The following is a 26,056-nucleotide window of genomic DNA, read 5'->3' on the forward strand; positions in this document are numbered from 1 at the left end:
CGATTGGCGGAGAGGACCATGGGACCTGGAAGTTGTCTTTGTCCGGCCAGGGCTGCCCTTCCGGTTCCGTTGGGTCCCCCTTTGGCTCGGGTTCCCTGCCCCTCCCCCTTCCCGGAGCCCCGAGGGGCCGGAGCTCCTGGCGGTGCCGGATCCTGACGGCGGCCTTCCCCCGGGTCTGTAAGTGCGGAGACGGCCGGAGCGCCGGGCTGGGGTGCGGGGTCTCTCAAAATGGAACCCCCCCCTGGGGCCCTGGATCAGCCGGGACCTGTACTGGGATGGGAGCCGAGAGGCTGGCCTAGGCCCCTGGGGACTTGAGGAGCCCTTGGCCCGGCCCACGCTGCGCCCCGCCCCTTTCCCTTCCCAGTGACTGGAGTGGGGAGCCTGAGGATGCCCCTGGGACCGCCTCATAGGACCCCAGCTGAGGGCCCAGCAGTTGGCTTGGGGGCCTGACTCTGGCATCTTATAAGAAGTGCCAGAAGTGAGGCCCTAAGAAAATGAGCCTCGGGAGCCAGCCCAAGACCAGGCATTCAGTGCCAGTCTTTGAGAATCACTATGAGTGCTAGGTTACCCTTTTGCTGGGGTTTTCCCCTATTTGGCCACTGGTCGCAGCACCTTTTATATTACTGGCGCTATACCAGACACTGGAGATTCGCAAGATACTGTTCCAGTTTTCAGGATTAAGTTTGGGAGCCAGATCTGAACAAATAAGTACTCCTATGTGTGTGTGTGTGTGTGTGTGTGTGTGTGTGTGTGTGTGTGTGTGTGTATGTGTGTGTATATGTATCAGTCACATATGTGTTAATTGCTCAAGGGGCCATTGCTCAGAAGGCTTTAGAAAGAAAGTGATGTCTGAATTGTACTTGGAGAGAGTAAAGTGTTGAAGAGTTTTTCAGGGAAGACAGTTGCAATACTGTGGAGAAATGACTGAGCATAACTTGTGTGGGAAGAGGAGGAAATGGGGGGACTCCTATGCACAGAATGGATATGAGACTGGGAAAGTCGACTGAGGTCCAGATGGTGAATGGTGTAATCCTAAAGGAGATGGGTAGTTTTTTGAAGAGTTCTGCACAGAACATTGATATGGTCAGATTTGCACTGCAGGAAATCATTTTGTTCTGTAGAAAGCCCATAGAGAAGGGACTTTCTGTTAACTGCATTTAGACTCTTTAGCTAAAAGTTAGGAACTCTTATCGGAGATTCTTTTGAAGGGGTAATGGGATCAGCCTAGTGAGAGGCAAAGAATTCCTGAAATACAGTTATAATGGTGTCATTGGTAAGGAGACAAGTATACTGGAGATGATTATGTCAAGACTCCATAATTAACTGAATACTGAAGAAGTGAGAGGGACCAAATCTAATTCTTAGGTTTTAGACCTCTGAGCTGAAGGATGGTAATGCCATTATCAGAAATAAAGCCATAAGCTTAGTGTAGATTATGAATTCATTTTTTGGACATGTTGAATTAAAGGTCTAATGAGATAGACACATAGAGCTGTGCAGCATAGAGTTGGAAATGCAAATCTTTAGCTCAGCCTAAACATCGTAGCTAGAGGTAAAAGTTCGAGATATCAGCATAGAAGTGGAACCATGGGAATAGCTGGCATCAGGAAGAGAATTTTGAAAGATAAGGAAATTTGGGGGGGTAATGCTTGCATTTATGAAGCAGAAAGAGGAATTGGAGCTAGTAGTAGTCAGCGGTAGGCAATAAAGTGTAGGAGTGCAGGGTTACAGCAAGCAAGAAGACCCGGAAATCAAGAGAAGGGAATTTCAAGGAGAGACCACTGGATCAATTCATGCAGAGCATCTGGAGACTTGGGGGAGGGGAGAGTATTGCATTTCTTTATGAAGAGGTCATTAGTGACCTTTTAAAAAGCAATTTAGTACAGTGATGCGGTGATACTCTATGAAATATTAGGTACCTCAGCTGGTTTGGTGTTAAATGGGAATAAGGATAGGACACATATAAAGCATTTCACAAAGAAAATTGACCGGCTTTATTTGTATACCTAACACATGCTTATAGGGTACATACCAGATGCTGTTCTAAGCTCTTTAAAAAATTAAATCATTTATTTTCCATAACAACCCTATGAAATAAATTACTATTGATAGATGGGAACATTGAAGCAGAGTGGTTCGAGTTTACACAGAAAATAGTTGAGCAGGGTTTTGATCCTAGGAAATACGGCTCCAGAGTCCATGGTTTTACCCACTGCTCTATGCAGTGACTGAATATAGGAGCCAAAGGAGTGGGAAACATTTAAGCAAAGAGAGGCTCATTGATAAGAATGGAGAGGCTTGGAAAGAGACCCAGGTTGAGAAGAAGGTAAGTAAAGGATTTATGTTTGATGTGTTTTTTATTTCTTTCTTCCTAAGTCTGTTTCCACTCTCTGCCAATTTAGGTTAATTTCTTCCACTTTCATGCTTTCATTTATCACTTACCATGTGTAATCAGATCTTTTCTTCATATCCATCCAGCTCATGGATCCTAACCTTGATGTCATGCAGGCTCCTCTGGCTCAAGACCAGACTCATGATCATGCCCTCAAATATTCCCTGCTTTACTGAATGACACTCAGTCAAAGATAGCCAGTTACACAAACCAAATATCTTGGAGTCATCTTGACCCTTTCCCCACGTTGGTCACCAAGCCCATCAGTTCTTTGTTTGAAATGTCTCTCAAATCTGTTTCTCCTCTCCATCCATATTATTGCTGTCTCTCTTCAGGCCCATGCCATTCTGTCTTGATCTGTTTAGAGTAATCACATACTAAGATGCTTCCTTGTCTCTGCGTTTACTGTTCTCCAAGCCATTCTCCATAAGAAATTTTTTTGGCTTATTGAAGTTTAGACAGTGCATGAGTGCAGGCATCATGCATTTCAAGTGATAGGGAAGTAGCCTAGAACAGGTATTTTTGAGTACCTTGAATTGAGATTTAGTTTGGTTAAGTTTGGCCATGGGGATTGGGATTTAGGTATTGTTAACATAGGGAGGTAATAAAACATTGAGAAACAGAAGACAGGCTTTTTGAAAAAAAATAGCAAAAAATTGGAGACTTAGCTTTGAAAGAGATACCCTTATACAATTTAGTGAAGCCTCAAAGAACAGACCAGCAAAACAATGGTGGAAAACAGATCAATAGTTAAGTAATTTGCCCACTTCTACATAACAGTTTTAAAAAAAGAACTAGGCCAGGCACGGTGTCTCACGCCTGTAATCCCAGCACTTTGGGAGGTGGGAGGCTGAGGCATGAGAATCACTTGAACCTGGGAGGCTGAGGTTGCGGTGAGCCAAGATCGCACCACTGCACTCCAGCCTGGGCAACAGAGTGATACTTGTTCTCAAAAAATGAAAAAAAATTCAAAAGAAGAATTAAATCTGTATTCGTCAACATAAATTGCTCTCAAAAACAATGAGTGAAAAAAGTAAGTTGCAAAACAGTATGTATAGTTTATGTATAAGAAACTTAATTACGTTATACTTTCTGTGGCTAGACATATAGAAGTATTGTTTTTAAAATGCCAGGAGGGGCTGGGCACAGTTGTTCATGCCTATAATCCCAGCACATTGGGAGGTCGAGGCGGGTGGATCACTTGAGGTCAGGAGTTCAAGACCAGCCTGGCCAACATGGTGAAACCCTGTCTCTACTAAAAATGCAAAAATTATCCGGGCTTGGTGGTGCATGCCCGTTATCCCAGCTACTCAGGAGGCTGAGGCAGGAGAATTGCTTGTACTCGGAGATGGAAGTTGCAGTGAGCCAAGACTGCACTACTGCACTCGAGCCTGGGCAACAGAGCAAGACTCCGTTTCAAAAAATAATAAATAAATACATAAATAAATAAAATGCAGGGAGGGAGAGTCAGGAAGGATCAAACTTAAACTGAATACTGAGTGGTAGGCAGTTGAGAAGGGGAATTACATCTAAAATCTTCAAAAATTTTTCAAGAAGAATACATTCTGTATATATTATTTAAAAGTTGAAAGAAAAGCTTGAGAACTTGGAGAGTATCGTGTCATGAAAGTTACCTAAAAGAAGAACAAGATTAAGGTTTATAGAGAGAAAGGCTGTAGTATAATAAAATCTCTTTAGAAAAAGAACATACCATGTCAATGAGGGGCAAAGATTTCCAAGTAGTTTTGAGTGGTAAGTTGAAAGATAAGGGCACTTTTATGAGACAGGTGAGGAAGCAAACTGATACATAGCTTAGGAATTTATTATACAGCTAGAAAAATTTTACTTGCCAGTAGTTATTAGAAGCATTTGAGAAAAGAAACTATTTTCTCACTGCCTGTAGTATAGCAATGAACATTGTCCCACCTGGAATATTCAGTAATTAGTCATTTTTTACTATCCCCATTTGAACAAAGGGAAAATTTCAAATTAGTTATAATTGTGGAAGGATTGTATAAATATAAATGAAGAGGAAGTGAGAATATTCCCATTACATTGATGTTTGAGAAATATCGTTCAAAACTTGCTAATAGAAACTCAACAACATTCAGATTTAATCTCAGTAACTGACGCAATAGATAATAAAGACCTGAACTATGGCAATGATGTAAGAATGGAGGAGTGAGGAGTTGGTGATCAATCTGAGGAAAGAATCAACAAAATATGATGACTGTGTCTCTGATCTACCTGATCAGTTCTTTACTTTCCTTCAGTTACAAGAAGCTTGACTATAATCTAGAATTATGTGAGTGATTTTTATGACTATTTTGAGTAATTACTGCTATACTTAGAAGTTACCTACAGTTGGGGATCGTGAAATCAAATATATTCATAATTTTTATTTTCTGCTTTATTTGTAAATGGCATGAAGTTTCAGTCCACAAAGATAAATAAAAGATGGAAAATGATATAAAGTAAAATAGATGAGAAAGGTATAATAAGGATAAAAGCATAATATGCAATCAGAAATATGACTAATACATATATGCTTGCCATTTAAGTCTTCTAATTTCATGCAAATTTGGCTTGAAGTTATAACTTGTTTTTAAACATAAACTTTTTTTGAAGCGTAACAAAAACAAAAATATACAAGTCATAAGTTTGCAGCTAAATGAATTTTCTTGGCCTGTGTTTGTGATACTAAACGTAAGGAAAGAAATCTGAAGAGTTACACAATAATTTTTTTTTTTTTTTTTTTTTTTGCGACGGAGTCTCGCTCTGTCGCCCAGGCTGGAGTGCAGTGGTGCAATCTCAGCTCACTGCAAGCTCCGCCTCCCGGGTTCACGCCATTCTCCTGCCTCAGCCTCCCGAGTAGCTAGGACTACAGGCTCCCACCACCACACCCGGCTAATTTTTTTTTTGTATTTTTAGTAGAGACGGGGTTTCACTGTGGTCTCGATCTCCTGACCTCATGATCTGCCCGCCTCGGCCTCCCAAAGTGCTGGGATTACAGGTGTGAGCCACTGTGCCTGGCCAAGTTACACAATTATTATCCTTGAGATAAATCTGTACCAGCCAGGTGCAGTGGCTCACACCTGTAATCCCAGCACTTGGGGAGGCCGAGGCAGACAGATTACCTGAGGTCAGGAATTCAAGACCAGCCTGGCCAACGTGGTGAAACTCCATCTCTACTAAAAATACAAAAATTAGGCCTGGCGCAGTGGCTCATGCCTGTAATCCCACCACTTTGGGAGGCCGAAGCAGGTGGATCACCCGGGTCGGGAGTTGGAGACCAGCCTGACCAACATGAAGAAACCCCATCTCTACTAAAAATACAAAATTAGCCAGGCGTGGTGGCACCTGCCTGTAATCCCCGCTACTGGGGAGGCTGAGGCAGGAGAATCGCTTGAACCCAGGAGGCAGAGTTTGCAGCAAGCCGAGATCATGCCATTGCATTCCAGCCTGGGAAACGAGTGAAACTCCATCTCAAAAAAAGAAAAAAAAAAACTGTCCCTAGGTTAGTTGTTTCATAGCTGGATTTTGGCATCATGCAGTGTAAATACCAGTTCCAGATCTAACACTTAACACTTTCAACCTCTGTTGGGGTTTACAAGTTATTTATGTTTTCTAAGCTTAGTTTCCTCATATACAAAATGTGGGATAATGGTAATAGTTACCTGTAGAAATTTTCACGATTAAATGGGTCAATTTATTTATTTATTTATTTATTTTGAGATAGGATCTGGCTCTGTCACCCACACTGGAGTGCAGTGGCATGATCATGGCTCACTGCAACCTCTGCCTCATGGGCTCAAGCCATCCTCCCATTCAGCCTCCCAAGAAGCTGGGACTACAGGCACATGACACCACACCCAGCTAATTTTTGTATTTTTTGTAGACATGGGGTTTCACCATGTTGGCCAGGCTGGTCTCAAAGTCCTGAGCTCAAGCAGTGTGCCCACTTCAGCCTCCTAAAGTGCTGGAATACAGGCATGAGCCACTGTGCTCAGCCTAAATGGGTCAATTTAGGTATAACATCTATACCTGAAATGTAGCAAGGAAGATTAGATATGATCTCTTATTTTTAAATAAAATTAAGACGGTTCATAAGAAACTTTTTTTAACTATTAAAAAAAATTTTTTTTAAGTGTTTAAAGCAGGCTCATGCCTATAATCCTAGCACTTTGGGAGGCCTTGTGGGAAGACTGCTTGAACCCAGGAGTTTTAGGTTACAGTGAGATTTGATTGCACCACTACACTCCAGCCTAGGCAACACAGCGAGACCCTGTCTCTACAAAAAATAAAAACATTAGCCAGGTGTGGTGGTGTGCACCTGTAGTCCTGGATACTCAGGAGGCTGAGGCAGGACGATTGTTTGAGCCTTGGTGCCAAGGCAGCAGTGAGCTATGGTTACGCCACTGCATTCTAGCCTGGGTAACAGATGACAGAGTGAGACCTTGTCTCAAAAAAAAAAAAAAAGATGAAAGTTGGTTTTATATTGCCAAAACTATTTTGGAAACAAACCCTAGAAAGAAAGCTTTCCCTAGGCACTCAAAAGAAGATATCATAATGAAGAGCATCTGTACCATAGCCTAGTAATAATTTCATGGGGGAGCATTAAGAACTTATTATTCTTCTGTTTTTTGTCAAATGAGCTGTATGAAGTATAACAAACCATTGGTCATTGCCCTCAAATAATTAACAGTCTATTGGAAAGAGAAACTAGTGAAAGGAAACAATTAAGGGATAAGATGTGTGGCCTGGAAATAAGAATTTATCAAAGAGAGACAATAGAGTGGGCTGACACATCCTAGGGAAAACATCCTTTAAAAAACCAATAAATTTTGCTCACATTCTTAGACTACGGCAGACAGATCAAAGCAAACACTTCCCTGAACTATCTGGTTGGCTGCTCTTGTTGACAATTTTCTTGAGAACTGATGGATAGGAAGCACAGTCATGCATCACTTAACAACTGCGATGTGTTTTGAGAAATGTGTCATTAGGTGATTTCATCATTTTGTGAACATCACGGAGTATACTTAATGCAAACCTAGATGGTATAGCCTACCACACACCTAGGTTGTATGATACAGCCTGTTGCTCCTCGGTTATAAACCTGTACCACATGTTACTATACTGAATACTGTAGGCAATTGTAACACAATGGCGTTTGTGTATCTAAATATAGAAAAGGTACAGTAAAAATATGGTATTATATTCTATGGGACCATCATTGTATATGTAGTTCATCGTTGAACAAAACACTGTCATATGACACATGACTAAATGAAACTACACTCCAGCTCTTCATCTTTAGAGCAAGGAACAATTGTCTCTGAGGATAGTTGTCTAAAGCATTGTGAGTACTGTTGTAATATAGGTAGAACCAATGAATGCTTATTTTGGGGTGTGAGGAGGAAAATACTGATCTGAGGGTTTCATAGTCACCTTCAAAACCAGCTAAATGCTAAAAAAATGCCACTTTTGTTTGGCCACTTGAAACAGTCATTTTTACAACTCTGGTTACAAATTGGAACATTCATCACTCCAAATCCAAAATGAGTATTTTAAGCTACTGCGGTTGCTAAAAGTGACCAATGATAATAGTTTTGCTGCTTTAAATTACTGACATTTTCCCTGTATATCTTCTAGATTTTCCCTTCATGTTTGATACTGTCTTTTTTCTGATGTTTCATTTGCTTGTCTACATTGCTCCTCTCTCAATGCAGTTTTTGTATTTATTGTGATTATTATCAGTACATTCAAAATGTCATACAAGGGGAAAGCTTATGCTTTGTTTATGTTTTTATTAATATACTTATTACTTCTTCTTATACTGGTGCCACACCAGTTCCCCCTCCTAAATTTCACCTTTCTTTTTTTTTTTTTTTTGAGATGGAGTCTTGCTCTGTCGCCTAGGCTGGAGTGCAGAGGCGCAATCTCGGCTCACTGCAACCTCCACCTCCCGGGTTCAAACAATTATCCTGCCTGAGCCTCCCGAGTAGCTGAAACTACAGGCACCCGCCACCATGCCGGGTAATTTTTTGTATTTTTAGTAGAGATGGGGTTTCACCGTGTTAGCCAGGATGGTCTTGATCTCCTGACCTCGTGATCCACCCGCCTTGGCCTCCCAAAGTGCTGGGATTACAGGTGTGAGCCACTGTGCCTGGCTGGTCACCTTTCTTTCAATGCCATTCTCATTCAAATGAACTCCTAAATTTAGAATCTTTACACATTCCTTTTATTCATTCTCTATATCCAGTTAGTTACCAAGTTCTTTGAAATATCTTTTGTTATTTTTCCTTTCTTCTTATTCCCATTTTTATTTCTTTCTAGGCCATCATGGCCTCAGACCTGTAATGCTTCTGCAGACACTAAGCTGGTCTTCCTAACAACAGTTCTTCCTTACCACTGTCAAACTAATCTGATAGGTTCAACTAATGCAAACTGAGCACTTGCTGTGTATTTAGTGCAGTATTAGGCGATGGGAATACACACTGATTTGAACCGAAGAGGGTTTGGCCAGTAATGGGACAAGCAATGTAGCTGCAATAAGTATAATATATTCAAAGCAAAAGGAAAGAATATTTTGTCTTAGAAGATGCAAGTTCCCAGCATTAGATGGAGATGCTTTCCCTTAATACCATGAAACTTGGAGTTTGGATGGGAAGGAGTAAGTATTTAATAAGGTGTGTTGAGTGTTACAATAGAAATGTGCAATGGGCCCAGTAGAGACAATTCTGCTCTATTAAGCGGTCAGGGAAGGGCCTCTCAGAGAAAATAAAGGAGTCACAATTGTTTAGAAAGTGGTGTTTTTGTTTGTTTTGTTTTATTTTGTTTTTTTTAGACAGAGCCTCATTCTGTCACCCAGGCTGGAGTGCAATGGCGCAATCTCAGCTCGCTGCAACCTCCGCCTCCTGGGTTCAAGTGATTCTCCAGCCTTAGCTTCCTGAGTAGCTGGGACTACAGGCACATGCCACCACACCTGGGTAATTTTTGTATTTTTCATAGGGACGGGGTTTCACTATGTTGGCCAGGCTAGTCTCGAACTCCTGACCTCGTGATCCACCCACCTCAGCCTCCCAAAGTGCTGGGATAACAGGCATGAGCCACTACACCCGGCTTGTTTGCTTTTGTTTTTGTTTTTGTTTTTGTGATGGAGTTTTGCTCTTGTTGCCCAGGCTGGAGTGCAGTGGTGCAATCTTGGCTCACCACAACCTCTGTCTCCCAGGTTCAAGTGATTCTCCAGCCTTAGCCTCCTGAGTAGCTGAGACTACAGGCATGTGCCAATATGCCCAGCTAATTTTGTATTTTTAGTAGAGATGGGGTTTTTCCCAGTTGGTCAGGCTGGTCTTGAACTCCCGACCTCAGGTGATCCACCTGCCTTGGCCTCCAGAAGTGCTGGGATTACAGGCGTGAGCCACCATGCCCAGCCTAGAAAGTAGTGTTTTAAACTAAGGAAACGAGTATCATTAGGTCTGGGGCCAAGAGAGAGCTGTTATGTATCAGGCACTAAGGAAGAAGAATAAAACCTGGACTCTGCCATCAGGAGCTGATATTCATTGTTACAGAAGTTAAGATGATAAAGATTGGACTTTGGGGGCCAGATGTGGCCAGGAGAAGCTGGTTGTCTCATCTGACTTTGAACTAAGGGGTTGATTAATACATAAAATTCAGTGAATTTCTTGATGCACTGAGATTATAGAGCTATATCTCAAAGACAGACCTAACGTACCTACCAATCTCATAGAAGACTGGTATATAAAGAGAATGTCAATTCATTATGTCATTAGTTTACAGTGACTAGTGGACTGGAATTATCTTGTTGGCATGGGAAATTTATCTTTTCCCTTGAGAGAGACAAATGAGAAGCCAGGTTATGAGAAAATCATTTATGAGAGTATGGAATCAGAACATGGAGACTTTCACCAAAGGAATTGCTATATAACGGAATCAGTATGCAGACAGGGAAAGATACCTTCTCCATTGTTGAATGGGTTTTTCCAGTGTTTACTTAATTATGATTGGGTTTCATTAATCAGTTTATATTCAAGAGGTTAGTCTTCATCCAAGAGACAATGGGAAGTCTCTGAAGGAGTTTAGGCAGGGGTGGGGTATAATCAGATCTCTGTTTTTGAAAGATGTGGTGGCATGAAAACTGTATTAGAGGGAATATAAGGAAGCCAAGGCAACATTTATGAATCAGTTCTAGTAGTCCACATAATGACTAATGATTGATAAATAGGGATAAAGTTTAAAGAACAGAATCTAATAGGGATTGATTCTATCTATTTTACTGCTACTCAGATTCCCACCATATAGCTCATGTCGTTTTTCTGCATCAGGTATTTTATTTTCTATATAAAGAAATGTTCCTTAAAACGGAGTTTGGATTTTTCCAGAATGGACAGGACAAAGAACTTTGTCTTTGCCTAAACATTGTCCCGTTAGGTCTGTGACTTTCATTTTATTGCAGAAATACTTGTATGAATAAGTTCGTATCAATTTAAACAGTAAAGGGTTTGGCCAGGAATCGGACAAGCAGTGTCAGTGCAGTTGTTTAAAATATAGAGCAAAGAAAAAGAGCAAAGGAACCCATGTTTGCTGTAGGTTCCCTCTTCTTCAGAGACCAGTTTTTACTGAGTGATTCCAGAGAGGTGAAAATCTCCATATTAGAGTTCTGAAGTGGGAAGACAATTGCTCTTGCCTTAGAAGAAGCAGGTTCACAGTTTTATACAAAATAAGATAATTATTTCATCTTTACTTGTGTGGGTTATGTTTTAGTTTGCTTTAGAAACCTGATAGAATTCTCATTTGAGAAGTTAAAATATACTCTTGGACTATCCCAAGCACTATTCTTGTATTAAGTATCTTTAAAAGTTGAATGAATGCCAAGCTATTTACACAAATACAAGTCCGCTCTTTGGGTGCAATTGGCACTTGATGTTGGTAAGGAGTAATTTTTAACAGCCTTTGAAACCTGTTATAGTGGCTTCCCCTTTCAAGGAAGATTTCATTTGAATACATACAAAATAGATATGACAACACAGATTTGTTTTTGGAAGGTAGATCCAGCTTTCTTAATTGTTTGAATTTCCTTAAATTCAACCTTTTTACATTTCTGTTCTTTAGGTCTGCCAAAATGTCTGAAAGATCAGATCTCCTTCACTTCAAGTTTGAAAATTATGGAGATTCAATGTTACAAAAAATGAACAAATTAAGAGAAGAGAATAAATTTTGTGATGTTACAGTTCTCATAGATGATATTGAGGTACAGGGACATAAAATTGTGTTTGCTGCAGGTTCCCCCTTCTTAAGAGACCAATTTTTACTGAATGATTCCAGAGAGGTGAAAATCTCCATATTACAGAGTTCCGAAGTGGGGAGACAATTGCTCTTATCCTGTTATAGTGGTGTGCTGGAATTCCCTGAGATGGAACTGGTAAATTACTTGACTGCTGCAAGTTTTCTTCAGATGAGCCACATTGTAGAACGGTGCACACAGGCCCTGTGGAAGTTTATAAAGCCAAAACAACCAATGGATAGTAAAGAGGGATGTGAACCACAGAGTGCTTCTCCCCAGTCAAAAGAACAGCAGGGAGATGCCAGAGGCTCCCCAAAGCAGGACTCACCTTGTATTCATCCATCTGAAGACAGTATGGATATGGAGGACAGTGATATTCAGATTGTTAAGGTAGAATCTATTGGGGATGTATCAGAGGTTAGAAGTAAAAAAGATCAGAACCAGTTTATTTCTTCCGAACCCACTGCTTTACATTCATCAGAGCCCCAGCACTCCCTGATAAATTCAACTGTGGAAAACAGAGTAAGTGAAATAGAACAAAACCATCTCCACAATTATGCCCTTTCTTATACAGGCAGTGATAACATCATCATGGCCTCAAAAGATGTCTTTGGCCCTAATATTCGAGGTGTAGACAAAGGCCTACAGTGGCATCACCAATGCCCAAAGTGTACCAGGGTGTTTCGTCACCTGGAGAACTACGCCAACCATTTAAAAATGCACAAACTCTTTATGTGTCTACTCTGCGGCAAGACTTTCACTCAGAAAGGCAACCTTCATCGACACATGCGTGTGCATGCCGGAATTAAACCTTTCCAGTGTAAAATCTGTGGGAAAACCTTTTCTCAGAAGTGTTCCTTACAGGATCATCTTAACCTTCACAGTGGAGATAAGCCCCATAAATGTAACTATTGTGATATGGTTTTTGCACATAAACCAGTTTTGAGGAAACACCTTAAACAGCTGCATGGCAAAAACAGCTTTGATAATGCCAATGAGAGAAATGTACAAGACCTCACAGTGGATTTTGATTCTTTTGCATGTACAACAGTCACAGACTCTAAAGGGTGTCAGCCACAACCCGATGCAACACAGGTCCTGGATGCAGGTAAACTGGCCCAAGCTGTCCTGAACTTAAGAAATGATAGTACTTGTGTGAATTGAGTAGGGGCTTCATGCTCACAACTCGAACTGACTGAGAATGTGGCAATAGTCTCAGTCTTTTTAGGAGTGATTTTGCTAGTTTGACTTCTCCAAAGCCTCTGCGTAGGTGGTAGGGAGTGAGTCAAAGCACTAGTAGACCAGGCAACTTACCACTTGGAGTGGATTTGCCTTACTTTTGCCCTCTCCCATTTTCTGTTTTGAGTTATTTATCTTGTAAAGTCTGTTTTCCTTTTCCAAGGAATAATTCCTTTTGTCTACCTAACATTGACTTATGTCTTAGACTGACACTGTTTTAGGCTTTTCACTAGGCACATTCCGAAGGTACCAACAAGTTAATAACATCACCTACTCTCCACTAATAGATGCTATGCTAAGAGAAGTGAAAAATCTTTCTTTGGTAGAAAATAGGCTGAGATAAAAGGTGATATTGCTATTGACCTGAAAATGTGATAGAACTTCTGGTTGCCTATTGATTATTTCTCCATGTCTGGTAAATGAATCTGCTTCCTACCATTTGTACTTGTCTTGGAGCTGGCTATAAAGAAGTATGCTGGTTTGTTATGTACTCTTTTCAACAGTATCATAGCCCAACTTCATCTCATTGAATTGTTCACATACACCAGAATACCCTCTCTTGAGGAACACCTGCAGGCAGATAGTTAGGGATGACCATGAGGAGCATAATCAACAGGGATAGAAGTACACTTATACAACAGCACTTACATGGGCGGTTTCTCTGGTAGCATGTCCCATAAGAGGCCATATGCTTATAATTAATGTGTAACTTGTTGATGCTTTAGAGATCAGGACTGCTCCAGGCACGCTAAAAATGTGCTAAAGTATAATAGGCTCTCTAAAAAGAGGCTATTTGGGAGTCTCTGAATTTTGTTTCAGAGTTTAGCCATCAGAAAGGTGAGTTTGGCCATCAGAGTTTTGTCCTGTGCACTATAAAAGTCTCTGAATTTTCATTTCCTCATGTACCTTAATTTCTAAAATGGATGATAAAAGTTAGGTTGGACACAGAAGGGGCAATCAAATTTCTGTATTCAGATACCTCTTAAAGGTACACTGTCCCACCTTGCTGCCTTTGATTGTGAATACAAAGTTAATTTTCAAAAAGGAAAAACAAAACAACTCTTTTTCCTAAAACACATGTACTTCAGACCTAAAATTCTGAGTCTTATTTGTTTCTCACCCATGAATTAGATTTAGGTAATAGTATTAGTAGAGTCCTTAGAGAATCTTAAGAGGTCATTTACTCCACCTCTTTCATTTTAAATTGGGGTCTCCAAATCCTGAAGAGGTGGCCTGGCCAATATTGGCCAAGGTATAACTAAATATGAGCTAGCATCTTCTTCCTTCTTCTCACTATCCCTTGGCTTTAAAAGATTTAGTACATGAAGAATAACGTATTAGCAAAAAGCTCCTAGTTTGTGTTTCCCCTTTGTGTCTCCCTGTTGGCTTTCTGAGACAACCTGAATTTTGCCAACAAAATATCGCAGAGGGATTTATATTAATTATTTTTTAGATGAATATTATATTCTTCCCATCCAAGTGAGTGATTTGCTAGGTTTGTTTAGGGAGGAAAAAAGCAAGAATAATGTGAGAAAAATCTAAATGCGAAGTTGATTTTGTGTGGAAAACTGTTTATTAGTTTCCATCAGGATTTTCTGCTTTTATTTTTGAGTTATGAGAGTGCATGCAGATTTGAAAAATTAGGCTTGCATAGTCAGAGGAGATCTTAAATTGTTATATTTGATACGTTTACATGTATCATTGTTATCATATGTAAATTATCATCATGTGAGTCAGATGTGAAGTATGATTTTTGTCTTTTGTTCAAATATTTAAAATGATAATACAGTTGAGTGATAAGACTAATAGGTACTTTATGCCTAACATCACTCATTATATGGTCTAATGATGCTTCCTAGCATTGTGATTTTTACATGATCCAGCCAAAGAGTACCAATTCTATGCAATAGTGAGACTCTACCCTGTCAACCAAACAGCATTTTTTGGTATTTTCTGTCAACATCATTTCTTCACAAGGAAATTTCAAGTTGGAGTGCTTCCTTTGCTCACATTCATGTCCTGTTTTTGTTACTGGTTTGAAGACTAAAAGGCACGGGTTCAAATAAGATTGGTCTCTTTGGTTGGAGACTATTTCTGGGTTCATTCAGTTGTTCAAGAAACATTAGTTAAGCACCTACTGTTGCTAGACACTATGCTAGATACTGAGGATAATGAAGGTAAGATTGATATAGTCCCTGCCCTCATGGAGCTTATAGTCTCATGTGGTCTTAGTGAAACAAAGTCTTAATTTGCTTTTATACTAGAAATAATAAAGAAAGCTGCCTTGCTGTATTCAATCAGTTAAAATCAGCAACTGTGCTTTTGTATCAGTAAAACATTTAGTTCTCACCTTTTGAAAATGCAAACCACTGAAGTGATTTACAGTCTCCTCCATTTTTGGCTGGAGAGGTGTTCTGTTTCTGTGAGACATTTTTCTAATTTTTGTGGAACTTGACTTTCCTCCTTCTTTGCTTATACGTGTTTGTTAGATTATATTGCAAAGAAGTCAAGTTACTGATATCCAGTACATTTTATAGAGGAAGATGACTTTCAAAACTAGTCATATTTCTGTAGAGGAGGAAGATCTTTAAAACTTTTATCATTCAGCATTTGTATTTTATGGATCCCCAGGAGAACTAAAAAGGAGATGACTCTCTACCATAGTTTGGTTTAAAAAAATTACGCTGTCAGTTATTTATTTATTATTTAATACTAAAGATAAACTCCAAACTGAAGTGGTTCTGAGGTAAATCAGATATGATTTTAATTTGTTTAAGTTTCTTTATTAGCAGATCTATAAATGGAAGGTGACCAATGTCACTGCTTCTAAAATACTGTCCTAAACAACCCAGAAGATTTTATTTCAGCTCACGAATAGCTGTTCTAAATCTGTTGTATGTTAGACATACTATGAACTACCTCTTCACTTATTATGGGGAAGTTTCCTTAATAAAAGTGTGACGATTAAAGCTCTGGTGTCATTGGTTTATTTTCTCACATTCCCCTCCTTCTATTCTTTTTTAATTGCTTTACTTTGAATACAGGAAGGTCTTCTTTATGTATAGTCTTAAAAATACATATTAAGCATGCTGAGCTTGCCTTCAGAAGAAAATATGAATTAATCAGAAAGTTGTTACTAGATTCAGTTACTTCCATGAGAACCTGTTGCTGGAGGAGCAGAGCAACTGCCTTTAAGAATTGGTTCAGAGGCGGCCGGGCGCGGTGGCTCACGCCTGTAATCCCAGCACTTTGGGAGGCCGAGGCAGGCGGATCACGAGGTCAGGAGATCGAGACCATCCTGGCTAACACGGTGAAACCCTGTCTCTACTAAAAATACAAAAACTTAGCCGGGCCTGGTGGCAGACGCATGTAGTCCCAGCTACTCGGGAGGCTGAGGCAGGAGAATGGCGTGAACCTGGGATGCGGATCTTGCAGTGAGCCGAGATCGCTCCACTGCACTCCAGTCTGGGCGACAGAGGGAGACTCTGTCTCAAAAAAAAAAAAAAAAAAAAAAAAAAGAATAGAATTGGTGCAGAGGCTGGGCGCGGCGGCTCATGCCTGTAATCCGAGCACTTTGGGAGGCCAAGGCGGGTGGATCACCTGAGGTCAGGAGTTCGAGACCAGCCTGGCCAACATGGTGAAACCCCGTCTCTACTAAAAATACAAAAATTAGCTGGGTGTGGTGGCAGGCACCTGTAATCCCAGCTACTCAGGAGGCTGAGGCAGGAGACTTGCTTGAACCTGCTAGGTGGAGGTTGTGGTAAGCCGAGATCGTGCCACTGCACTCCCGCCTGGGCGACAGAGACTCCGTCTAAAAAAGAAGAAAAAAGAATTTGTTCAGACATGTCTTCATTCAGCACAAATACTTGATGCCTACCAAGTGCTAGACTTCGAGAATACAAAGATCAGTAAGCCACTGTCCTAAATACCTCTGCCTAGATGAGGCACAAATTAATACAGGCGTGTTAAGTGCAATAATGAAGGCAGGCAAAGGGATTACAGGTTTCCGACTGGGAACCAATTATCTTAGGGCAGTTCAGGATGGCTTGAAGGATGATGAGATTTATAGACGGGTTCTTTAAAGATACGTTTGGGAAGGCTGGGCTCGGTGGCTCACGCCTGTTATCCCAGCACTTTGGGAGGCCAAGGCGGGCGGATCACGAGGTCAGGAGATCGAGACCATCCTGGCTAACACGGTGAAACCCCGTCTCTACTAAAAATACAAAAAAAAAAAAAAAAAAAAAAAAATTTAGGCGTGGTGGCGGGCACCTGAAGTCTCAGCTACTCGGGAGGCTGAGGCAGGAGAATGGCGTGAACCCAGGAGGCGGAGTTTGCTGTGAGCCGAGATCCTGCCACTGCACTCCAGCCTGGGCGACAGAGCGAGACTCCCTCTCAAAAAAAAACAAAAAAAAACAAAAAAAAAAACGTGAGGAAAAGGCTAGGACACGTCAGAGGAAACAGCTGGGCCAAAAGTTTTGGGAGGGAGGAACGGATTTAAGTGTGAAGCTAGATCCAGAGGTTGGGGCCAGCTCCTAATGGGGCATTAACTAGGCAATCTCGAATACGGATCTTTATGATAGTTTGTGCTCTGCCACCTTTCAAGTTGTAGGTGGCCCCAATAAGGAGAGGAATCGTCCCAGAATAATCCATAAAAGGTCTGGTTACTCTGACAGACGTGCCGTAACCAAACCTCAAACCCCGTCTCCAATTCGGATGTTCAGGAGGACTCACAAAAGGAAATGGCTCGGGCTGGGCGCGGTGGCTCAAGCCGGTAATCCCAGCATTTAGGGAGGCCAAGGCGGGCGGAACACCTGAGGTCAGGAGTTCGAGACCAGCCTGGCCAACATGGTGAAACCCCGTCTCTACTAAAAATACAAAAGTGAGCCGGGCGTGGTGGCGGGCGCCTGTAATCTCAGCTACTTGGGAGGCTGCGGCGCGAGTCGCTTGAACCCGGGAGGCGAAGGTTGCAGTGAGCCGAAATCGCGCCATTGCACTCCAGCCTGGGCAACGAGCTAAACACCGTCTCAAAAAAAAAAAAAAAAAGGCGGGGGGTGGGGGTGGGGCGGCTCGAGTGTCGAAACTGGGACAAGAGAGACGGGGCTTGCCGGCATTCAGGAGCCTTTCTCATTCCAAGAGCGGGGAAGTGAGGAAGGGAGACCGTCTCAGAATGTCCTTCCGGGGCGCCTAGAGAGCCCCCAGCAAAGAATAAAGCTGGTTGGCACCGGATGTGTTTTCTTCCAGGCTAAGTCCATCTTCCGGCCTGGGCAGACGCTGCCGCGGAATCCTTGACTCTAGTTTTCTGAGTCGGTGAGTGAGTGCAAAGGAGATTCCTCAGGTGGGGGGTGCCTGAGAAAGAGGAGGAGGAGGAGGAGGAGGAGGACAGCTGGGCTCGGCCCCGGAGTGGCTAATCTGGTGCTGCAACCACTTGGCCGACAGGGCCTTGGCCCTTCGCAGGGTTGCCTCCAGAATACCTGTGTGCTGAACCTGGGATCTGGTTTCAGTTCAGCAGATGTTCCCTGAGCTCCTCCTGCTCTGTGTGGGCCCTTGTGCTCGGTGCAGGAACACAGATGAATCAGGCACCATCTCGCGGTGCTCAGAGAGCAGCTGACTCTGGTGGAAACGGGAGGTGGAGTCCTATTAGTTTTACTTGATTTGGGCTTAAAGTAGCCTAATCACTAGCTGAAAAAAGGAACTGAAAACGCGAATGTAAGAAATGTGTATTCGTGTCTTTTTGTCTGGGCAATGATGGAAAAATTTAGTATTGAATGAGGATCCAGTATGAAAAAGAGAATAGAAGGTGATAAAGCCATAAAGATGGGTTAGAGCCAAATCGCGATGGGTCTCGTATTCTTCCCTAAGAAATCTGAACTGTCCCGGAGGTAGAGGAGAGCGATAGAAGATTTAAAGCAGAAAAGGGAAATTAAAATAAAATAAAATAAAATAAAATAAGGGTTGTTAATCCTGGTGGCACTCAGGAGGGTAATCTGGCATATAGAAGAGTGTGGTATAAAGAAGACCCGTTGGAAGACATTGCAGTTGTCCAGGTGAACCGGAAGGAGGACCTGTTGTAGTGGTGGGGAGTAGGAAGTTTGGAGATTACGTTAAAGTTGTTAATTGGGGATATTATGTTAAATCAACTTCGTGGTGGTCACAGTGCTTATTATTGGATATTCAAAATTGACAAGATTGTTCTTGACCACAAGGCACACAACATTGAGCAAAAGAAACAAGCTAGAAACTGTTCACTACAATTCAGTGTAATGAATGTTTTAACAAAGTTATGAAAAATGTGCTATGAGATCATAGAGAAGTGCATTATAAAGTTCTCGGTTTTGAGATGGTAGCATAAGGGGTCATAACACCTAGATTAGACTTTGAGTCTTCTTTTTCCTAATTCAGGTTTGGGGTTTTTTGTTTGTTTTCACTATTATAGCATGGGAAAGCATTCCCTATCATTATTACATCAATGTTTGTGTTTTATTTTGCTTAGATTGTGATCATGGCTGCTGAGTCTGATGTTCTGCATTTCCAGTTTGAACAGCAAGGAGATGTGGTCTTGCAGAAAATGAATCTTTTGAGACAGCAGAATTTATTTTGTGATGTATCAATTTACATTAATGACACTGAGTTCCAGGGGCACAAGGTGATTTTGGCTGCCTGCTCCACTTTTATGAGAGATCAGTTTTTACTCACACAGTCAAAACATGTCAGAATCACCATCTTACAGAGTGCAGAAGTTGGCAGAAAATTGTTACTGTCTTGCTATACTGGAGCACTTGAAGTTAAAAGGAAAGAGCTTTTGAAATACTTGACTGCTGCCAGTTACCTTCAGATGGTTCACATTGTGGAAAAGTGCACAGAAGCTTTGTCAAAGTATCTGGAAATTGATCTTTCTATGAAAAACAACAACCAACACACTGACCTGTGTCAGTCTTCTGATCCTGATGTTAAGAATGAAGATGAAAATTCTGATAAAGACTGTGAGATAATTGAAATTTCAGAAGATAGTCCTGTAAACATAGATTTCCATGTTAAAGAAGAGGAAAGCAATGCTTTGCAGTCTACAGTAGAGAGTCTGACATCAGAGAGAAAGGAAATGAAGTCACCAGAGCTGTCTACGGTAGACATAGGTTTTAAAGACAATGAAATTTGTATCCTTCACGTAGAATCCATCAGTACAGCTGGTGTCGAAAATGGGCAGTTTTCACAGCCTTGTACCTCTTCAAAAGCAAGCATGTATTTCTCTGAAACACAGCATTCATTGATCAATTCTACAGTTGAGAGCAGAGTGGCTGAAGTTCCTGGGAATCAAGATCAGGGCTTATTTTGTGAGAATACTGAAGGAAGTTATGGTACAGTGAGTGAGATTCAGAATCTGGAGGAAGGTTATTCACTGAGGCACCAGTGCCCCAGGTGTCCTCGAGGCTTTCTTCATGTTGAAAACTATCTGCGCCACCTTAAAATGCATAAACTATTCTTATGCTTACAGTGTGGGAAAACATTTACACAGAAGAAAAATCTCAACCGACACATTCGAGGACACATGGGCATACGGCCCTTTCAGTGTACTGTGTGCTTGAAGACATTTACTGCCAAAAGCACACTTCAGGACCACTTGAACATACACAGTGGGGATCGGCCATACAAATGCCACTGTTGTGATATGGATTTCAAGCACAAGTCTGCTCTCAAAAAACACTTAACCTCTGTCCATGGCAGAAGCAGTGGTGAAAAGCTATCTAGGCCTGATCTCAAAAGGCAAAGTCTACTATAATTATAATCACAGACTTGTTATATAAAGTTTGTATTATTCTATTAGGCAAGTCTTTCTGTAGAGATGCAGCATTTGTAATATTTCATCCCCCCAATCTTTGTTTCTTATATTTTGTCGGCTTACACATAATCGTTCTTTCTGAACTTCTAATAGTTCCAAAGTTATGGGAGGCACAGTAAAGCTGATGGGATTCTGTCTCATCTCATACATTACATATAAGTCTCAGTAGTATCCCTAGAGAAATAGTGTTCCTCTCTTATATATTCTTGATTCTAGTGACAAAAGATCCAGCAGTATTTGCAGATTCTGATTTGGAGTCTCTAGGTAATTGATTTAAGTATAAAATCCAATCATATAAAAACTTTAATGAATTAGGATAACAAGAAGAGAAAGGTAAAAACACTATTATCTGTTTCTAGTCACTTTAGTACAGATGGCGGTAAAACATTTTTTTTTAACTTTCTACCAGCTGTTCTTGGATTCCAAACTAAACACCAAGGTACTTTTCATTTTAAAATGTATAAAGTAACAATTCAGATTCACTTGGGAATAGCAGAATTTTTTTATAAGGGGTTAATATTCCTTAAAATACTTTTATTTCCATGCCTTATTAGTATACATACTTAAGAAATGGTTAATTGGGCCCAAGTTTCTTGATTTTATTTAATACAATTGGATTTAATAATTTTGTGGCCAGTAAAATTATACCATTGGCATGAAGCTGTGAAAAATGAGAAATTCTACCTTTACCAGAGATATCTGTCCTACTGTTTTAAAAGTTCCTATTTTATTTTTTATTTAACATGAAGTAAAATTGAAATTTCTTCTTAGTGTATAGTTCTGTGAATTTTAACACAAAGATTTGTGCACCACTACTGCAGTCGGTGCAGAACAGTTCCTTCACTCCCAACAGCTCTCTCATGCCGTCCCTTTGTAGTCAGCTCCTTCTAGCTCTAATCCTGGCAACAGTTCTCTGTCACTATTATTTTGCCTTTTCTGGACTGTCATATAAACAGAATTTTATAGTATGTTCCCTCTTGAAATGCTTTTTCACCCAGCATAATGACTTTGAGGTTCATCCATGTCATTTTAAATTTTGAATTGGCAATATATATTCTAGCTGTTACTAGATGAGCAATTTAAAAAGGGGTAGCTATTAGTGTTGTATTTTTTCATTTACATTAATGTAATTTCCATTCACTGTGTGTTGATAAAAATCTTAACCATCCCTAGAGTTTTATATTTCCAAAAATATGCCAAAAGGAAAACCATGACTGTATGATTATTTTAGTGAGAGTCATATTTGAGATGGTGTTCTGAGCCATAGTTCTCTAATATCCCCAACTACATATAACACAAAACTTTAAAAAATTATTTTAACAAAGATTAAAATATACTGCAGGGCAAATAATATTCTCTAAAACACAGGAACTGCTTTTGGTAAAGAAGACTGACTAGATGCATCTTTCTTTCAAGCTGTTCTAGTCCTCCTCTAGTTAACTTAGCTTTATGTAGAATTTCTACTGCATTCAATTTCTATTGAAGCCCTTCTATATTTTAAAATGTAATATACTTTGTACCATTTATAAAAATTGTGTGATGAATCACATGTTCGTTGTTGTAAGTATTAACTTTTTTTGATACTTTTGTGGGAAAGACATTCTCCACTGAATTTTAACTTTCCTAGAGACTTTCAAGAATGCAGGTCTCGTTTGATGAAAAAACCGACTTCATAACCCAATGTTACTAGTTAGTGACATTGTGCTGAACTTCTCCTTGAACTTTTTAACTTTATATGTAAAATAACTTTGATCTTGGTCATTTGAAAGATCATTTCCAGGTCTAAAATTCCATGATTTTATATTTAATTCTTCCTGAGAACAGAAGAGGGGAAAGCAAGAGAGGACGGTTTTGTGTCTTTATGAACTTTGTTACTTAAGTACTCCATTGGAGACATAATTTTTCTAATTAGTGGATCTTTTTCCACTGGAAAGTATGATAGCTCATTGCTAACTTTTCATTCATAGCTCATTGCTTCCATTTGACCTAAGATTGGCAATTTGTTGGTGTGAAAATATTTTCTTTTCAGAAATAGTTTACTAGTGATTGAAGTAGTTTTCTTATTTTTGCTTCCTATTATAAAATGGCGTGGGGGGAAGGGGGAAGGATGGAGATGGGAGGAGAGGGTAAAAGAATAGTAATCTGATTTTTTAGGAATTAGTATCTACTATCTTGGATATTTGAAAAAAAATTGGTTGAAACTATGTTTAAGTTTTATGTGTGCCTTGTGAGATTGTTGTAAAATTTTTTGTGAGCACTTTGAGATTTTTGCTGGGGGAGGGGTGTTTTGTGAAAGTGATGGTTATTATTTATATTATTTATTCCCGTTTGGTAGCACAGAATGATCTACAAACATTCCTAGGAGAGTGTCTGTTTGCATGATATGTTTAAAAATTTTCAGGAAAATGGAATCTTTTTTTAAAGTGCAGGTATGACAAAGTATAGAATTTATTCATTTAACATATTCACATTTAGTTTGTGTTTCTGCTCTGACAGAAAAATGCAAAGTGTTTTGAGTTCAGCCTCTTCATTTACTCCATTTACATATAAAAGATCTTGAAAAGGTAGTCGTTACTTCGTTGTAAGAGAAAAACATTTGCCCTTTTTCCTGGGATGTAACTATCTTACATGTTTACATAAGAAATAATAAACTGGAGGTGGGAATGGAGAACAATGTTTTGTCTTCATCTTTGAATTTTAAAGGATACAATTTCTCCTGACTATACATTAATCATTCATCTAGCAAATACTTCCTGAGTCCTTACAATGAAGTATAAGTTAGGTATACAGACAAAACTTCCTGCTGTTGTGAAACATTGTAGTGAAGGGAGACAAACAGTAAACAAGTAAGTAAAATCCATGTATGTCAAATTTTGAGAAGGAATTTGGAGAAAAATCAGGAATAGGGAGTACCAGAGAAGGGGGATGGAATTGTAATTTTAAATATGGTGGTCAGCACCAGGCGCCCAGGCTCAGGCCTTGTAATCCTAACACTTTGGGAGGCCGAGGCTGGCAGATCACTTGAAGTCAGGAGTTCAAGGCAAGCCTGGCCAACCTGATGAAAACCCTTCACTAAAAATACAAAAATTAGCCGGGCATGGTGGCGCTCGCCTGTAATCCCAGCTACTCAGGAGTCTGAGGCAGGAGAATCCCTTGAACCTGGGAGGCGAAAGGTTGCAGTAAGCCGAGATCGCACTGTTGCTGTCAGCCTGGGTGAGGGAGCCAGACCCCCTCTCAAAAATAAATATGGTGACCAGGACACCTTTGAAAAATCTCAAATTATCAGAAATATATATTCTCCCATCTAGTGAAATGTAAATACATCCAGTAGAATAGAAAAATTTGGCCTGGCATGGTGGCTCACGCCACCAAATCCCAGCACTTTTGGAGGCCGAGGCAGGTGGGTCTTCTGAGGTCAGGAGTTCAAGACCAGCCTGGCCAACATGGTGAAAACCTGTCTCTACAAAAATACAAAAAAAAATTTAGCCGGGCATGATGACGGGTGCCTATGATTCCAGCTACTGGGGAGGCTAAGGCAGGAGAATTCCTTGAACCCGGGAGGTGGAGGTTGCAGGGAGCCGAGATTGCACCACTGCACTCCAGCCTGTGCGACAGAGTGAGACTCTGTCTGAAAAAATATATATATGTACATATATGTATATATAATATGTATGTATATATGTGTATATATACTTATATGTATGTATATATGTATACATATATGTATACATATATGTATATGCGTGTGTGTGTGTATATATATATACACAGTAGGGTTTAAAACAAATATGTACATGTAAAATTACCTATCACTGTCCAGTTGAAATTACTGAAACAATTATTGGTTGTTAACAGTTCTCTAGGCTTGGCATATGTTTCATAAAGAGAAGAGAACGAAAAAGATAATGTGTGGAAGAAATGTCTTTGATGTGGCCAATGAATCTTTTTTCAAAAACACTGATTTTGCCTGTCATTCAGACAACTATAAGTAATAACCATATATTTTGTTAAAACTGTAGAAGCAACCTTTCCATATTCTAATTTATTGTAGGTTTACTTCGCTATTTTTGTTGTTGGACATCTGATTTCACATTGGAAAGTGCCTTGAGTTTAATTACAAGTCATGGTCTTTTTTTTCTTTTTTTTTTTGTTGAGACGGAGTCTGGCACTGCCCCCCGGCGCCCGGCTGTAGTGCAATGGCGCGGTCTTGGCTCACTGCAACCTCCGCCTCCCCGGATTCACGCGATTCTCCTGCCTCAGCCCCCCGAGTAGCTGGGATTACAGGTGCCCGCCACCACACCCGGCTAATTTTTGTATTTTTAGTAGAGACAGTGTTTCACTATGTTGGCCAGACTGGTCTCTAACTTCTGACCTGGTGGTCCACCCGCCTTGGCCTCCCAAAGTGCTGGTATTACAGGCATGAGCCACTGCGCCCGGCGTCATGGTCATTTTCTAGCCTACATTATTTAGTTTCTCATCAGTCACAAGGGGTACATTGTATCTGCCTTCTAGGATCACTTTGCTAATTAAATGAAATGTAAATAAAACTAAAATATTTAAAATTAAATATCACCTAACACAGGACCTGACACATACTAAGTAGTTTATAAATGTTAATTCTCTTATCCCTATTCCAAGTCTGTTTCATCTATAAATTATAAGCTGTAAGAATAATTCTTACCTTAGTTCGCTGTGGAAAAAGTTTCAACAAATATTTGAGATATGATGCCAGAATTTGTGCTTAAATTTTTTATCTTTGCCAGCTTTTGAGGAGCTCAGAGCTTTCTCCCCCCCCCCCCTTTGGACTCTGTCTAGAAACAGAGTTTTCTCTTTAATAAAGAAGTGAGATGTGGAAGTGCCTGCCAAATACATGTTTTCTTTTTGTTTTTGTAATGGGGAGATTACTTGACATCTTTGTAAAGGGATTGAGGGATCCTGTCAGCATGTCATTACAGGAGCGTGAATAAGAATGTGACACAGATGTATCAGATTGTGCTCAATGGATTCCACGCTTTTCACGAAGGGAGTTAAGACACTGGCTTAAACCAGCGTCTAGGAAGCCGGCTCAAGGCGCAGATGAATGTGCAGGGAATTTCCCATCAATCCCTTCGGCTTGCCTAGTCCTTCTCACAGTACCTCCCACAGTGCTCCGGGGCTCCCTTTTCACGTGATCGGGGTGGATCCGCTGAGGCAGAGGGAAGTTGATGCGCAGTTTGGGTGGCTGGGGCTACTACGCTTTCCTTCCAACTCCCGACTCCCGGGCTTGCGTAATCTCGCGTTAAGT

At 40.5% G+C, this 26,056-nt stretch overlaps 2 protein-coding genes and 1 long non-coding RNA gene across 7 annotated transcripts; 2 read left to right on the forward strand and 1 right to left on the reverse strand.

The window, feature by feature from the left end:
- The first annotated feature begins 37 nt into the window (after positions 1–37).
- ZBTB26 (zinc finger and BTB domain containing 26) lies at positions 38–15,907 on the forward strand. 4 transcript variants are annotated; one of them, XM_063636015.1, is made up of 3 exons: positions 114–177; positions 8,291–8,431; positions 11,528–15,907. In XM_063636015.1, exon 3 carries the CDS (start codon positions 11,538–11,540, stop codon positions 12,861–12,863), a length of 1,326 nt encoding a protein of 441 aa, XP_063492085.1. In that variant the 5' UTR covers positions 114–177; positions 8,291–8,431; positions 11,528–11,537; the 3' UTR covers positions 12,864–15,907. The 4 variants fall into 4 exon arrangements, with proteins under 4 accessions (XP_055127161.1, XP_055127160.1, XP_055127159.1 ...); XM_055271186.2 differs by lacking the exon at positions 8,291–8,431 and having other exon boundaries at positions 38–177; XM_055271185.2 differs by lacking the exon at positions 8,291–8,431 and having other exon boundaries at positions 53–173.
- LOC134736172 (uncharacterized) lies at positions 11,795–26,028 on the reverse strand. Its single transcript, XR_010119979.1, has 3 exons — positions 25,909–26,028; positions 12,028–12,096; positions 11,795–11,903 (listed from the first exon to the last, which is right to left on the reverse strand). It is a non-coding gene; the product is annotated as an uncharacterized lncRNA (long non-coding RNA).
- ZBTB6 (zinc finger and BTB domain containing 6) lies at positions 18,017–23,440 on the forward strand. Of its 2 annotated transcripts, none has more exons than XM_055271187.2 (2): positions 18,017–18,245; positions 19,429–23,440. In XM_055271187.2, the coding sequence occupies exon 2, from the start codon at positions 19,438–19,440 to the stop codon at positions 20,710–20,712; it is 1,275 nt and encodes a 424-aa protein (XP_055127162.1). In that variant the 5' UTR covers positions 18,017–18,245; positions 19,429–19,437; the 3' UTR covers positions 20,713–23,440. The 2 variants fall into 2 exon arrangements, with proteins under 2 accessions (XP_055127162.1, XP_055127163.1); XM_055271188.2 differs by lacking the exon at positions 18,017–18,245 and adding an exon at positions 18,621–18,644.
- Positions 26,029–26,056: the final 28 nt, after the last annotated feature.

Source organism: Symphalangus syndactylus, chromosome 3, assembly GCF_028878055.3.
Source record: "Symphalangus syndactylus isolate Jambi chromosome 3, NHGRI_mSymSyn1-v2.1_pri, whole genome shotgun sequence".
Lineage (NCBI taxonomy): Eukaryota > Metazoa > Chordata > Mammalia > Primates > Hylobatidae > Symphalangus > Symphalangus syndactylus.

Coding starts and splice junctions, on each gene's coding strand:
- ZBTB26 (XM_055271184.2), top strand. CDS start 2,289: ATGGAGAGGCTTGGAAAGAGACCCAGGTTGAGAAGAAG. Junction 2,327..11,527: donor AGACCCAGGTTGAGAAGAAG/GTAAGTAAAGGA, acceptor TCTGTTCTTTAG/GTCTGCCAAAATGTCTGAAA.
- ZBTB6 (XM_055271187.2), top strand. CDS start 19,438: ATGGCTGCTGAGTCTGATGTTCTGCATTTCCAGTTTGAACAGCAAGGA.